This window comes from Chrysochloris asiatica, unplaced genomic scaffold (assembly GCF_000296735.1).
Source record: "Chrysochloris asiatica unplaced genomic scaffold, ChrAsi1.0 scaffold00172, whole genome shotgun sequence".
Classification (NCBI taxonomy): domain Eukaryota; kingdom Metazoa; phylum Chordata; class Mammalia; order Afrosoricida; family Chrysochloridae; genus Chrysochloris; species Chrysochloris asiatica.
In genome coordinates, this window is record NW_006408690.1 from 5,716,239 (window position 1) to 5,733,108 (window position 16,870).

General features: G+C 36.1%; 1 protein-coding gene and 1 pseudogene across 1 annotated transcript in view; one reads left to right on the forward strand and one right to left on the reverse strand.

Moving 5' to 3' along the window:
• Positions 1–16,870, forward strand: part of WAC (WW domain containing adaptor with coiled-coil) — a 121,218-nt gene that overhangs the window by 91,171 nt on the left and 13,177 nt on the right. Inside the window, 3 exon segments of the mRNA XM_006871680.1 lie at positions 203–318; positions 829–935; positions 5,719–6,027. Coding sequence (XP_006871742.1) covers positions 203–318; positions 829–935; positions 5,719–6,027 — 532 coding nt within the window.
• Positions 7,174–7,960, reverse strand: LOC102816542 (annotated as a pseudogene).

Consider the following 16,870-nt stretch of genomic DNA (forward strand, 5'->3'; position numbering starts at 1 on the left):
CTGCTCCCGTAAAGATTTACACCCTCGGAAACCCTGTACAGGGTCGCTATGGGTCGGAACCGACTTGACGGCACTTAACAACAACATATGCAGATAATTACATTATTTTCCTGTATGCTTTGAAAACTATCAACGTTGTTGATATTTCATATCAAGGTTAAATAATGGTTACATTTTCTAATTTTAAAAATTTATTTTTAAGCCTTATGATTCTGCAGATGACTGGTCTGAGCATATTAGCTCTTCTGGGAAAAAATACTACTACAATTGTCGAACAGAAGTTTCACAGTGGGAGAAACCAAAAGAGTGGCTTGAAAGGTATTTGCTCTTAATCTTAATTAAACAATGCTTCCCATTCTTGATTTTATAAGTTAACATCCATGTCATTAAATTTTCTAGTTTTAAGTTCTTTGTAATGACATTCCTCACTCTCCATTTTAATTGCACTGGCTAGTTAACTGTTTGTTTTCCATAATGTCTCTTTACTAAGACTGATAGTCAAGTAAATAAGAAATTTATATTAATTTGTACACAAGCATCTTTTTTTAATAGAAGTCTTTGTAATTTGTATAGGACAATAAGATATTTCTTACTATGTTTGGATTTGTAGCATGTTGGTTGGACTGGTGGTTACTGATGTAAATAATTGATAAAGTTTCACTGTCTGTGAGAAATAATAGTGTACTGTTTACTGCACCCTGTTTCCCCCATCTGTTCAACTATATTTATAGCCATGTTCAATTTCATTGAGCATTTGCCCAGAGATGTTATGTGGAGACTCTTAATATATTTGATACATTTGTGGATTCATTTCTTTTTTATTTTTAGAGAACAGAGACAGAAAGAAGCAAACAGGATGTCAGTCAACAGCTTCCCAAAAGATTACAGAAGAGAGGTGATGCAAGCAACAGCCACCAGTGGGTTTGCCGGTGGAAGTAAGTACTATTTTTCTTCTTTAAAACGGTATGTTTGATTCAGTCTTGTAATTTACTTTACAAATCTGTATGTTTAGCCACTTATATGTGTAAACTGTTAAAATAATAATCATAGGTTGTTATGTGCCATCGAGTTGGTTCCAACTCATAGTGACCCTGATAGGGTTTCTGAGGCTGTACGTCTTTATGGGAGCAGAAAGCATCATCTGTCTCCCGTGGAACAGCTGGTAGTTTCGAGCTGCTGACTTTGCGGCTCACAGCCCGATTCATAACCACTACGCTACCAGAGCTCTAAATAATCATGTAGTGTTTCTTTAATGTTAAATGTTCGGTGAGTTCCCTAGCCTCTCCAACATTTTGTTAACTCAAAAGGAAAAGAGGAGGGTACACAGTGGAGCTCTACACACATATGCATCATTACCTACAATGAATATAATGTGTAATCAATTGGATTAAAAAATTAAAATTTTATGTTTTGCATTGACTTCATTTTAAAGCATGAGCATTATATTCTTTGAATTTTATCCTATTAAACTAAAAACTTGAATTCCTTTGTAAGACTCTCTGAGTTTATTTAATGATTTAACCACAACAAAGATAGTAAAATCAGAATACCTATTGGTGTTTTCTGTTATCAGTGAAAAACTTGTTTACCCTATAATTGGAAACTAATTTCACTATCATCGTGGAATTATGCAACATAATAAATTTCCTCAATTTAAAAAATACCCACCCCACTGGTATTATTCTTAGGTAGTCTTCATTTACTTAAACTGTAAATACATGTAATCTTCTTTTGAAGCTTAATTTTGTCAAAAATTTGGAATCGCTGGCGTAATCACATATTTGTTTTTCAAGTTACTTAATCAGTTTTGAAGGTTTACTAAATATAATTATGTTCTGAATGTCCCACATTGCTCTGAATAAAAATGAAATGCTAAATTAGAGTACTTGATTTCTATAATAAATTTTGTAAAGAATTTTAAGATGGGTTCATGAACTTGTAAAGAGTTAATGTTTTGGATCATTCTGTAACTCCAAAAATATGAGGGCTGAATTTGACACACATTCTAAGAGAAACTGATTCATCTGATATCAAAATGTCTAAAATGAAATATGTAATAGTCTTGCTAGACTGAATGCTTAAAAGATGCTCTTTGGGAAAAACTATTGTTGTAATTGTATAAAATTATTAGGAAAATTTTAAGTATTGTAATTCTAAAACATTGTATTTTGAGACAAAGATCTTGGACTTTAATACATGGTTTTTTGAATATTTTAAGTAACTGACGAGTAATTAAAATGAAACAGAGGCTGTCTTTTTTGGTAAATAATTGACACTTTACGTGTATACCACCTGCCTAAATTGGAGACATAGGAGAGGAGTAACAAATTGAAACTAAAATAGTACCTTTTAAAATAAATAATTGATTTGGAGAATGCAATGTTGTGTTAAGAACTTAAGGGTCTGCTTTACTAGATTCCAGAATCAGATAGCACTGGGTTGAACTAGGTTTCTCCACTTTGTGACTGCCATAAAAGAAAAAAAGAACAGAACTGAGTCTGTTGTACTCTTTCAAAATAAGCAGTCATAACCTCATGATGGGTAGTGAAGGCAACAGAGACAAGACACAAAAATTTGAGAAATGAAAATATTATTTTCATCTTTTAAATAAATGATACTAAGGAAATAGGGTTGTGTGTGTGTGTGTGGTTTAAAAAAAATTATCCACACTCCCACCCACTCCCAATGAAACTTTTTTTTCTTCATGATTCAAGGTGTGTTCATAATAAAAGCAAAATTAGAAGAGTAAAAATTTTAAAGCCATGATCTAGGAATATTTTGGGATATATACACTTCTCATATAGATAAAAATATATGAGAACTATTTGTGTGTATTTTATGTGAAAAACAATATATATTATTCTTTATAACCTGTTCTATTAATCAGTAAAGTTTCAGGGATGTATTTCCATGTTCATTTATCTAATCGACAGCATACAATTTTGTTGTTTGGGTGCGATCTCATTTTAAAACAATTCTGCATCCACTTGGGGGATTTTTAACTTCTCCTGCTACAAATGATACTGTGATTCACATCTTTGCTCATTAATATAGCTGATGATTTTTTCAAATAAACTCCTAGATGTACAGATGGTCAATCAGTGCATTTATGTTTATGTTGAAATGTCACATATTAAATACCTTTGGGGGATTTAGAAGCAGATTGGATATTTTAAAGTTGAGCCTTTTGTTTTATATGTGTGTTTATGTGTTGGTGGAGCTTCATTTGGTGTGGTACTAATAAAATCAGTAAGCTAATTGAGTGTTTTAACTTTTTTAATCCAAAAACGTTGGCAGTTTTTCTGTATGTCAAATATATTGGTATTCATTTAGGGTAAGGCTTAAAGCTTGTAGTTCTAAACTGCCAGTAGAAGAAAAGTAGGGGGTGGTGAGGGATGGCATAGAAAGTGTACTGATAAAAATTTTGATAGTATAAATCTACCCCTTGTTATTAAGTGCCAATTGAATCAGTTCAGACTCATGGCTACTCTGTATAGGGTTTCCAAGGAGCCGTTGGTGAGTCTGAACCACCAGCCTTGCAGTTCAAACTGACCAGGTGGTCAAGTGCTTTTCCTACAGTGTCACACTAACCTGTCCCTAGTAGAGTGATTATAGTTAGAGAAACCTTAGCTTGGGGTTTCTCAACAGTTACATGAAAGATAATTGTTTGTTGTGGAAGGTTGTCCTGTAGATTAACGGATATTTAACATCATCCTTGCCTCAATGCTCTAGATGCCAGTAGTTCATCTTCCCTCTCCCTGGTCATGACAATGCAAAGTGTTTCTGTTGTTGATCTTATTGTTAAGTGCCATTGAGTCGGTTCTGACCCTTAGTGACCTTGTATAGGGTTTTTGAGGAGCGGATGGTGACAGTTCCGACCCATAATGACCTTGTATTGGGTTTCTGAGGAGTGGTTGGTGAGCTTGAATTGCTGACCTTGTACATTAACCCTAAACATTGCTAAATAGCTCTTGGATAGATTCATGCAAATCAGCAATACTTGAGGGCTGTTGTCTCAATTCTGAGCGTTAGCAATAATATCTTTTAATTTTAATCTGAATACATTTAATTGATAATATCCTGTAGCCGTATAGAAAGAAATTTTATTTTTCAAGGAAATCAACAGTTTCTACGTGTCATGTAACAATGATTGGTGTGAATTGGACAGTACTATGTTTATGTAAATTTATAGTTTATGTAAAAAATGCTTTCTCTAGATTTGGTACTCAATCTTCTGTTACATTCCTACATTCATCTTATATTTAAGTCATTATAAATAAAAAGACGACTTTGTGTTTTCATGTGTACTGAAATTTGTTGCCAGTCCCCAGATACTTTGACATAAGCATGTAGTAGTTGGGTACTGAAAACTTCAAAACTAACATGTTGTGTGAGCATCTTATGGGTGCTGTCACGGTCTTTAGAACTGGAGGAACCATGAATTTGATAAAAACAAGACTACATTCATTAGAGAGGGTAATTCTTTGATAGTAACATCATTAGATACCATATGTTTGAATATGAAATTGTTTATATATATAGTTGGTGGTTCTTTCAACTATTTAAGTTAACTAATTGTTCAGTGTGATTGTTGAAACGTTCTCTCACTCTGCATTTTTGCAGAAGCATAGTGCTTGTGATTGAGCTTAGCTCTTTTTGGTAATTATTTGAGTTTTAAATATTTTTGTGACTTAAAGTGGGAAGAGGATGTTTTTCTTACAACTGGTGATTGCAAGTAGATTTGTTTTCTGACAATAGTGTGACTATGGAACTCATGTGTTTGCATTATTGAAAAATAAGAATTGAAAAGGTCTTTATTTTCCAATTTATAAATATGAATTAGCTCATTAAATGCAGTTCATCATAAATTCAACCATTCTCAAATGAGGGACTTTATCCCTAGCATAAACCACTTTGCTGTTGCTGTTTAAGTGTTGTCGAGTTGGTTCAGACTCATATCAACCCTGTATAGAGTTTCTGAGGAACAGCCGGTGGGTTTGAACTGCCAACCTTGCAGTTCAGTACTAATCCTACAGTGCCACACCAGGAGTCCGTAAACTACTTTGTTTTTGTTGTTATGTGCCATTGAGTTGACTCTGACACTCAGTGAGCCTGTGTAAGTTTCCCAAGGAGCAGCTGGTGGGTTTTAACCGCTGACCTAGTGATTTGCCGTCCACTGCTTGTCCTACATGGCTACACCAGGAGCCCACTAATTAGAAATACTAGTATCCAGAAAACTCAGGCTAATAAAACTAGTTAATCCTTTGCATTTTTGAACCACTGTGAGTCTTTCAGTCATTATCCAGAACACATAATCCAAATGTTAAAAGAATGAACTTTTACCTTTTTTTTGAGGTTTAAAAAATACTTTTAATGTTTTTGTTTCAATAAAATGTAATTCCATGTATTGACTTAAAAATACATTGTTTTTTGTTTATATTATGATTCTAAAGAATCTCAGAAAAGTAGTATCCCATTTGCAAGCTCAATGAAATCTGAGTATAAATATTTATAGTTCAGTTAAAACTCTTCTCCCAATATCTGAATATTTATATGTTAATAGTAAAACTGCAGGCACTAACTGGGTTTGCAGTTTTGTAGAAAGATCTAACTACAAGTATGTTGTTACATTAGCTGTTGTTAAGACCAGATTCTAACATAATCTTTTTTCTTCCCCCTTCCGTCATTTCAACATCTTTTTATGACTGTGAACTAAAGTGGAAGACAAGCATTCCAGTGATGACGGTAGTTTGCTCCCACAGAATATTTTGTCTCAAACAAGCAGACACAATGACAGAGACTACAGACTGCCAAGAGCAGAGACTCACAGTAGTTCTACGCCAGTACAGCACCCCATCAAACCAGTGGTTCATCCAACTGCTGCCCCAAGCACTGTTCCTTCTAGTCCATTTACGCTACAGTCTGATCACCAGCCAAAGAAATCATTTGATGCAAATGGAGCATCCACTTTATCAAAACTGCCTACACCCACATCTTCTGTGCCTGCACAGAAAACAGAAAGAAAAGGTATGCCTTTATTGCTAGATACTGCACGTTGAATTAGTTTCTGATTATTTAAGTCGTAAATATAAAAACTTTAATATAGAAAGTTGCTGTATAGACGTAGGCTTAAAATGAGCCATACTTTGCTTTTTGTTTTAATTTGTACTTACTGAGCCTAACTACAGTTTTGTCTTTTGCCACTTTGAAGTCAACTAAGGCCTCAATTTATAACAGTTAACAATGGTTTAAAACTTGTCAAAGTCAGTGACTGTTCCTTAATAATTGTATTCTCTGTTTTCATAATAATTTGTTTTACGGTTTGGTTTAGAAATGGTGTCAGTTTTCTCTGTTGAATAGAGATATAAAAATCTGTCATTTTTAGGTAACACACAAATACTTGTTTCAACTTGTCAATTTGCAAGCTGAGTCACGATAAAAGGTCACTAGACTAAGGAGTGTTAATGTCTGAATAAGAACTAAAGCTTAAAGATTAGAAGCTAGGGAATTGCAACTTTAAGTGTACTTATCCAATTATGTGTTAATAACCATAGCGTTCAAAAAAATTAGAAGAAAAATAATTTAACAGCAGCAACTTGGGAGCTGACACATGATGTAAGTAGATTAGTGAAAAGTATATATGCATAGATTACGCAAAATTCCAAATTATTATAGAGAGTAAGCAGATTCTGAATTACTTTTAAATGTTCTGTGGGTTGAGAAAACTGCTTTGTGTGGACCTCATGTTTCTTTAAGCCTTTATTCTCTTAGTTTGATCCTTATTTTCCAGTGTTTTAATTTGTTTGATAAAGGTTCCAATATTGGCTTGGCTTTGCTTCTGGCTTACTCTCTGTCCTTTTATTCATCTTATTTTAATTTCCCTTGTACTGTAGTTGTTGGGTTATATATATTTGTATTATATTGTTGTTAGTTGCCATCATATAGTACATAATTAAATAAATTAACGATTGTTCCAAATGTCAATTCCTTAAAGATGGCTTGAATCAAGCTATTTGCCCATTATACTGATTCAGTCATGACATTTGTTCCACCTTTAGATTTCACGCTGTATCATCCTGAAACACTGGAAGACATAGTAAATTGTAAATGGAGAGAAAAAAAAAAGTTTTTCAGACTATTGGGTGGCATCAGTGGTCTTCCATTCAGGCAATCTTACATTTCTTTCATAAAGGGCTGACATCTAGTGTTGGAGAGTAGGGCTGTACATATGCTGGTTATAATCTCATACTGGTTATATGTTATGGCGCGAGAAAGACAGTAGGCAAGAAAGATTCCAATCAACTGGAAGCAAGCAACACCAACTCCCATTTCTGACTCTGTAATGGTCATTACCTTTATAAAGCAGCCTTCATTGTTTACTTGCATCTTTGTTGGGAGTACATTCAGTTTTACAGCAGCTCTTAGGATATCCTTTTCTGAGTAATAACTAGTATCTTCCCAATCTGTATATTTGGTGATACTGCAACAATGCAATTTATTTTGGATCTTGTCTATCTACTGCATCACCTCTGTAATCTTTCTGTTGTTTCAGAGCCTTCTCATAATTACTCTTAAAGTTGTTCTTAATTTCATGTCTAAAAATGAATCTAATGATGGCAGCAACCAGTTCAACCAAAAAAATGAGAGTCAGAAACATTGCTTACGTATTTAGCATCCAGGCAGAAGCTTGGCATGTAGCAAAACAGCCAAAGGTACCCAAGAGAATAATGACAATGCCAGTGCCAGTGAGCATAAAGGGCACATTGATGGCCTTCTCATTTAAAAGAGAAAAATAATTCTCCAGGCTCACCTTACCGATAACACCAGTGATCCAGAAGATGAAAGTGTAGATCAGGAGGACGTTCTTGAAACAAGCACTGATGGGTTTTGTCTGCAATCTCCGAGAAGGGGATGCCGTGACTCGCCTAAGACCCTGCACCACTGTGCCACTCAAGTTCATCTTGATACAAAATTAAATTTTAAAAGATAATTCTTAGGAGATTGCTCATTCCAGGTTTTTGAGTTTTGTCACAGAAAATAAATATAAAGTCTTTATCATCCCCTGCCACTTCTTGGTCATTTAACACTTTTTCTGTTTTACCCTTTATGAAGTTCTTATCTGCTTTCTGTAATATTAAGATGAATTGTCTTTGAGCCAACTCATGGTCACCCTATATGTGTTAGTTGAACTGTATTCCACAGAGTTGGGATTTGTTGTTGTTACTGGTTTTATGTTGTGTTTCCAGTGAAAGTTAATATAGCAGTTTAGTATTTCATTCAGTGAAGAGCACATTAACCATTTGCCCTGCCCTTAGACTACTCAGTTATCTTTGAATTTCTTGGTTCATCTCTTCGTGCCTCCTAGATATTAGGATCAGTCTTTTCTTCCTTTTGTTGTTTGTTTCTGACTCAACAACTTTTCCATGGACAGTTGTCATTCTTGGTGGTTGTGATGACGTGCTGTGGAGTCGGTTCTGACTCACAGTGATGCTGAAGAGGGTTTCTGAGGTTATAAAGCTTTACAGGAGCAGAAAGCCTCATCTTTCTCCTGTGGAAAAGTTGGTAGATTTGAATTGCTGACTGAGATTAGCAACCCTACTCATAACCACTACATATTTATGTAAGTGACTCCATGAGGCTAAGCTCAGACCCATATACCTTCATAAGCTTATTTGCTACAGTTCTTCAGCTATAGTATATATCAAATTTTCTTCCCTCTTACATTTTATTTTTATTTTCTGTATAAGTGGTAGTGATGGTTATATGCCGTGGAGTCAGTTCTGACTCATAGCGACCCTGTACAGAATTTCTGAGGCTGGAAAGCTTTATGGGAGCGGAAAGCCTCATCTTTCTCCCGTAAAACAGCTGGTAGTTTCAAGGTTCACATCCCTATTCGTAACCACTATGCTACTAGCAAACTTAACTCTCTTAACAACTTTTTCTTGTTCTTCAACATTCTTGCTCACCAAACATCTTCCTCAGCCCCACCTACCTACCCATCTTCTCTTTCTGATATATCTCATTTGTGTGTAGATCCTTTGTCTTGTTTCTGCTATTGCCATGGTTGAAAATCAGATCATCTGTCTTGAAATAATCTCATTTGTGCTCTTTCTTCTACCCAGGCATCATAATAAATTTATATTGAATTGTGCCACTTGTTTAAAAATTAGTAATATTGTTGTTAGTGCCATCACATTGGCTCTTACTCAGAGAAGTGACTGGTTGGTTTGAACTGCTGACCTTATGATTATCAGTCCTGTGTTTATCTACCAGAGCCATACCAGGCTTCAAAAAACTTGTAATAGTTCCCTATTATCCAAAAATAACATAGATTCTTAATAAGATTAAAGCACATATTTGTACTTGACAGTCTAGTTGCTGTCTTTACTAGCTTAATCTCTAATCATTCCACTCTTGCATTACATTTCTGAGAATATAGGAAGGTGAGTTAAAAACATTGTTACTAAGGTTAAAACTTAAGTTGACATCTCGCTAAACCACTGAAGCTTTGTCCCACATAAACACATTTAAGATGAATCCAGTTAAGGAATGTCGAAAAGACCTCAAGGATGAGCAAGACAGAATAATTGAGATAGGTTATGACGGCTGTTCTTTGGGATTCCAAATGAGAGTGATCTTAGTAATTGTAGTTTATTAGGAAGAAGAACTGAAAACTGTATTGGTTACAAAAAGGTCAGGAAAACTTCACTGTGGAGTGTTTTTTTTTTTGTACTGCTGATTTCTCAAGGGTTGAAGTATAAGATGTAATTTAAGTTTAAATTCTACAAAGTGTTTTTGGTAATCAATAAGTTTTTATGTTATAGTACTAGGAGCTCTGGTAGCATAGTGGTTATAAATCAGGCTGCGAACATCAAGACAGCAGTTCGAAACTATCAGCTGTTCCACAAGAGAAAGATCTGCTCCTGTAAAGATTGACAGCCTTGAAAACCCTGCCCAGGGTCCCTGTGAGTCAGAAGCAACTCCACGGCACATAACAGCTTTTAAATTTGTAGGAAGAACTGCCTTGATATTGCCTATTTTTATAGGGGGAAAAAAAAATACTATCTTTGAGTACTTGGATGTGAATTGGCAAGTTATTTCCTTAAAATATAGTACCAGTTTTTAGCTTTTCAGATTATTAAGTTCATCTAAATTTGTGAATTTTATTTGAATTTTTGCTTGTTTAAAGCATTGAGATATCCATGTTTTTAATATTATCTTTCCGTTGATTCTTATCAACATAGTGATTTTTTTTCTTGTTTGGATTTCCCTTAAATGATTAATGTGACAGGGTTTCAAAAAGTTAGTGGAACAATGTAATTAAACAATACTGGAATTTTCCCATGTACTTTTTTTCTTTAAACTTTTATTGTGAATTTAGTGGTAGGGTTATATGGAAGAACATTGATTTTGCACTCATTATATTGTATTTTGTTTCATTCAGTGATTACAATCCCCTGCACTCATCATCATTTCTCCTTTTTGATGTACACAAAAACACTCAGGAATATATAATCATTTAAATAACCAAGGTGCACAGCCTCCTGGCTGTCAGCACACATCCTTTCTCTTGCCATGAGACCTCTTTGCTTGTTTGAGGATTAGACATGTGGAGAAGATACGATGTAACAGGATTTTGCAAAGAATGATTCTTGTGTTAGGATGAAACAGAGGGATCAGATTCCTCCTTTTAGAGCTATGCTTGTGTGTTATAAAACGTAAACATGTGTTGGTATGAGCTCCTTATTGGACAACCATATAATAAAGAAACTGATATACTACAAAACACCTTTTTTTTTTTTAACCAGTTGGTAGCTAGTGCTTCTTGTCCCTTGGATTTTTGTGAAATGGCAAAATAGACAGGAAAAGTAGGTCCTTAAATTCTTTGTGTTGTTCAAAAGAGTGACAGAAAAGTTTTAATAATCATTGGGTGATTATAGTTAGAATTTTTTAGAATAGATGAGTTTACAAACAAAACAAACTTGATCAGTGAATACAAGTTCTGTCAGGATTGTTGTTGTTAAAGTGCCGTCAGTCGGTTTTAACCATAATGACCCTGTATAGGGTTTCCAAGGAGCAGCTGGTGAGCTTAAACTACTGACCTTGCAGTTCAAACCGACTTTGCAGTCCAATGCATTAACCTACAGCGCCACACCAGGACTCCAGTAATCAGGATTGTGTCTAAATAGCCACGTAGTTATTGAGCTAGTTCTATGTTGTGGCGCTGTAGGATAAGCCTTTGACTGCTAACTGCAAGGTCAGCAGTTCAAACCCATTAGCGACTCCTCGGACATCCTATACAGGGTCCCTATGAGTTGGAACCGACTTGCTGGCACTTTAACAACAACAACAACCTCATGGAGGAAAGGAGGAGAATAAACCTAAAGACTAGCCTATATATGTCATTAATTGATTGTAGTGGGCCACATACAATCACAGTGTCTTTACTTTTAAATTATTTTTAGAACTATTTAACATTTATTAAAAATGAGAAAGATTGACCTGGTTATTGTGAAGTATAGTTGTGCCGATCCCATCTTGTAGCAACCCTGTTTAGGGTTTCTGAGGCTGACATCTTTGCAGGAACAGAAAGCTTCATGTCTCTGCCTTGGAGCGACTGGTGGGCTTGAGCCACTGCACTCCTGAAATTGACCATGTTGTTGTTGTGAAGTGCCATCAAGTTGATTCTGACTTGTAGCAACCTTGTATAGGGCTTCCGAGGAGTGACTGGTGTAGGTTTGAACAGCTGACTTTTCGGTTAATAGTTCAGTGCGTATACTATAATAGCATCATACCAGGACTGCAAATTGACCATGTTGTTACTAAAATGCTGTGAGGTTAATTCTGACTCATAGTGACCCTGTATGGGGTTTCCGAAGCATGACTGGTGAACTTAAACCACCGACCTTGCAGTTCAAACCGACTTTTCAGTCCAGCGTATTAACCTGCATTACCACACCAGGACTCCAAATTGACCATAGTTACTCAGATATTTGTTGAATAACTAAATACATTAATATAGGAATGCTATTTGTAATAAAGGCAGCATTTTAAACCAGTGAGGTAAGAGGTAAACAACTGTGATAAAAAGATTATTAGAAATATATGAGACAGTAAGTAGATTAATATTCAGAATTCATAATCATGAAAAGGTAATTATATTCAAAATTCAGGATTAGAATGAGATCATGTAAAGTCGTACATGGCTGTTCTCATTGTAGTATTTTTGTTAACAAAAAAAAATGGAAACTAAATTATTTTTTGAAAGGAGGGTAGTAGTTGAGCTGATTTCATCTATATGGCACTGTGGGCTAATGCGCCAGACTGCAAAGTTGTTTGAATTGTATGGTGGGTGGTTCAAGCTCACCAGTCACTTCTTGGAATCCCTATACAGGGTCTCTATGGGTCGGAATCGACTCAATAGTACTTTCCTTATGAGATGTCAACACCATAATTATGTATACTTGTAAATTTTTTAAAAGTTATCTAGTGGGGGCTTTTCTGACTGTTGCATAATTTTCTCTTTAAAACCTCCTCTTTTTGTACTCTTCTGTTTAACACCAGTACTGCAAGATAAAACTAGCCAGCTGTCTTTGTGTAGTATTACTTTGAACATGTTATGTTCAATCTTGTAGTAATTGTCAAACATTATAAGAAATAGTGGAGAAAATTTGACTAGCCTAATAATCCAATTCCTAAAAGTGTTTGATATTTCACTGCCCTTGTGGCATAGTAGTTAATTGCTTGTCTGACGCTAACTGAAAGTTCAGTGGAATCCGCTTAGCTAGCTGTCCCATGAGAGAAAGAAAATATTATCACCTTGGGAACTCTGTGGGGCATTTCTACTCTGCCTTCTTGGGTATCTATGAATCAGAATTCACTTGTTAGGGTTTCCGAGGTTGTAAAGCTTTACAGGAACAGAAAGCCTCATGTTTTCTCTGTGGAGCAGCTGGTGGGTTTTTAACTATCAACTTCATGGATAGCAGTTCAGTGATTATCCTTTGAGAACCATCAGTGTCCCTTAGAGTTGAGTTACTTGTATTATCTCAACCCTGGGAAAAGAAAGATTATAGTAACAAGATTCTATGTGGTTATAGTATCAAGTGTCTATGTGAAGGTCTAGTCTTTGGTAACGTACTCCCTCTACTGGTAAAATGTGGTAATATCACACAGGGAAGGAAAGTGGTTTTACCTCTTAAACTTGGAGGTAGTGGTGGTGTGTGTCGGAAAGTCGGTTCCGATTCATAGTGACCCGGTACAGGGTTTCCAAGGCTGTAAATCTTTATGGGAGCAGATAGCCTCATCTTTCTCCTGCAGAACACTAATAGTTTCGAACTGCTTACCTTGAGGGTAGCAGCCCGATTCGAAACCACTACACTACCAGAGCCTCAAAGTCAGTTTGGACTCAGCAATCCTATATGCAGTTCCCACGACTGTGAATATTTTGTAGAGCATAAAGCCACATCTTGCCCCAAGGATCAGCTGTTAGGTTTGAACTGACACCCTTGATGTTATCGCAGTCCAGTGCTTTCCCCCAGCACCACAGCATACATGATTTAAAATAAAATAAAATCCAGGTTAATTACATATACTTAACCTTATGAGTCCTGGTGTGGTGCTGAGGGCTAATGTGTCAGACTGCAAAGTCGGTGGCTTAAGCTCACCAGCTGCTCCTTGGAAACCCTATACGGGGTTGTTATGGGTGGGAATCGACTCAATGGCACTTAACAACAACCTTATGATTTATGTCAAAGAATTTCTTAGAGGAGTTGGGGAAAGTGACTTAGTTGACATATATTAAAATAGGTTTGGAAGAGGTCACTAAACATCCTCAAAAAGATCATAGACAAAGTTAGAAACAAAAACAGCCAAAAGTAGACACTATTTGACAGTTTTACACTAGTTTGTAAGAATAGTCTTAAATTATACAATGTACTAGGCTTTGGCAAAAAGTATTGCTACTGGGGTTTCAGTTCATAGATGCACAGGGTTATTCCAAATAAAAGCATGCTTAAATATGTCTCCATGATCAGTGGATGGCTGCAGACAAATTTTCTCAATAATCACTTGTTTTAGACTTGTTAAGTGCTGTTGAGTCAATTACGACTCAGTGACCCTGTATGGGGTTTACAAGGAGCGTCTGGTGAGTTTGAACTGCCTTTGTTGTCCTGTTCTTTATCCCACAGTGCTACACCAGGACTCCTTAGACTTGTTAAGTGCCATCGAGGTAGTTGTGACTCATAGTGACCCTGTGTAGTGTTGCTGAGGAGTGGTTGGTGAATTTGAACCACCAAACTTACAGTTCAAACTGACCTTACAATCCAGCACATTAACCCATAGCGCCACACCAGGACTTGTTTCAGACTCGTTATGTGCCGTATAGTTGGTTCCGTCTCATAGCAACCCAGTATAGGGTTTCTGAGGAGTGGCTAGTGAATTTGAACAGCTGACCTTGAGATTCAAATAGACCTTTGGGTCTAGTGCATTAGCCCACAGTGCCACACCAGGACTTCTTAGACTTGTTAAGTGCTGTTGAGTCGGTGGTTCCGACCCATAGACCCTGTCTAGGAGCAGCTGGTGAGGTTGAGCTGTTGACCTTGTGGTTCAAACCGGCTTTGCAGTCCATTGCATTAACTGACATTGCCATACCAGGACTCCTTAGACTCATTGTTGTTAAGTACCGTGGAGTCGGTTCCAACTCATACCGACCCTGTACAGGGTTTCCAAGGCTGTAAATCTTTATGGGAGCAGAATGCCTCATCCTTCTCCCACGGAACAGCTGGTAGTTTCGAACTGCTGAACTTGCGGTTGGCAACCCAGCTTGTCACCACTACACTACCAGAGCTCCCTAGACTCATTGGTGGTGGTTATGTGCCGTGGAGTCGGTTCTGACTCATAGCGACCCTGTACAGTGTTTCCGAGACTGTAAATCTTTACGGGAGCAGAAAGTTAGACTCATTAGGATGTCTGAAAAAATACAGTCCAATCAAAACAGGCTTCCAAAGGGATCTGTTGGGCCAGTTCAAGCCAAGGCAGAGATAGAAGCTTAGATTATGGCTATTGTTTCTTTGGGCTCCACCAGGATAATCTTAATAGATTATCTATTAAGATAATAGATAACTGCACTGTTTTCAAAAAGGTCAGGAAAGTTGCCCCAAGGAAATTTTCAACACATCAATGAACTTGTTCATTCTTCAAGAATAGGGAGAGCTGATCTATTTAAATTTATTTGGGAAACCTTACCCCATCTACTGTTAGCCCTGATCTTGCCCTTTCAAAAACCCATTTCAGAGGAACATAATTTGAGTTCCCACAAGAATGCCAAAACTCTTGTATTGATGTAAGAGATAAATCCAACATATCCTCCATAGCTAGGTCTAGAGGAGGTCTATACATTCTGAAGTGTGTAGACCTAGATGGAGGATATGTTGAGAGACAGTGACATCAGATTATTACATTTTTAATAAAGGTTTTTATGGTTTTTAGCAATACATTTTGACTTAAATAAAGAGCTAAAAAGTACTCCAGCAAATCATCTTTGGATCAATATCATGTGTAAACATCTTGAACAATTTAACTGGAATGTTACTCTTTTATCTTAAAGTCACTTCACTTAGTAAAATTTCATGATATGAAACTAAGTTTTTTCATTCTCATTGGCCATTTGTTTTTTACTTTTGTGCTAAAAGTACAATTCTAGTGTGAAAGTTAACTATTTTTCCTTGTTTATATGTTAGTTTTTCTAGTGTATTTATGTAAGAGGTTTATGCATAGACAACTTTTCTAAATAATGCTAAATTATTTTCCAGTGTAAGTACATCAGTTTAGTCTCCATTAGAAATTTTAAGTATTAGAGGTACCGATTATCTGCTTTTCTTTCAGAATTTCTTGGCTGTTACCAGCTCTTACCCTTAGTTCTTCCAAATAAACTTAAAAATCAGCTTTGTCAAATGCTACAGAAAATATTTTTAGAATTTTGATAACAATTACATTGAATCTCTATAGTTAATTTAATATAACAGTCTTTAAGTAATGATAATTTCCCATGACTATCTTACTCGTATTTTAAATGCTGTTGGGTTGTCTGGTTTTTTGGTGTGTTGTTAAGTTTTTGCTATTAAAAGGATCCTTTTAACAGCAAATGATTTTTAGTTATACAAATAGAGACCAACAGTATTTAAGTGTGAAAGGGAAGGACTATGTAGTTTTAATAAAAGGGGTGAAAGCTTAAAGGACAAGTTTCACTTCATTCATCACATCTTTGCTTCCTTACTTGTTGGTGGGACCACTGCACTCTTCCTGATTTGTATTAAGGCCAGTGACATATTTAAGTCAGTTGTTACGGTGATCATAAGCACCACTTTATCTTGAACCCTGGATGAAGGAGAATGATGGGATAGAAACCTTAAGAAGCAGTTCTACTCTGTCTTATTAGGGACAAAGGCAAGTGGGATTTTTTATTTAAGCATGTTTTTGTCTAAAGCTATTTTATCAGACGTATAAATTGAGCCCTTTGGTATTAGGTTGTCCATTTATTTAAATAAAAGCTTATTTGAATGTATGATTAATAAATATGCTTGAGGCATCCTTACTTGTAGTTTAGAATCGGACATAGGACATGGCTGAATCACTGCTTGCCAGGGTTTGATTTCAAGAAAGTTACTTAATCTTTCTTGTTCATTTTGCTCACCTACGAAGTTGTTGTTGTTGTTAAGTGCCATGGAGTCGGTTCTGACCCATAGCAACCCTGAACAGGGTTTCCGAGGCTGTAAATCTTTACGGGAGCAGAAAGCCTCATCTTTCTCCCACGGAGCAGCTGGTAGTTTCAAACTGCTGACTTTGTGGTTCACAGCCCGATTTGTAACCACTA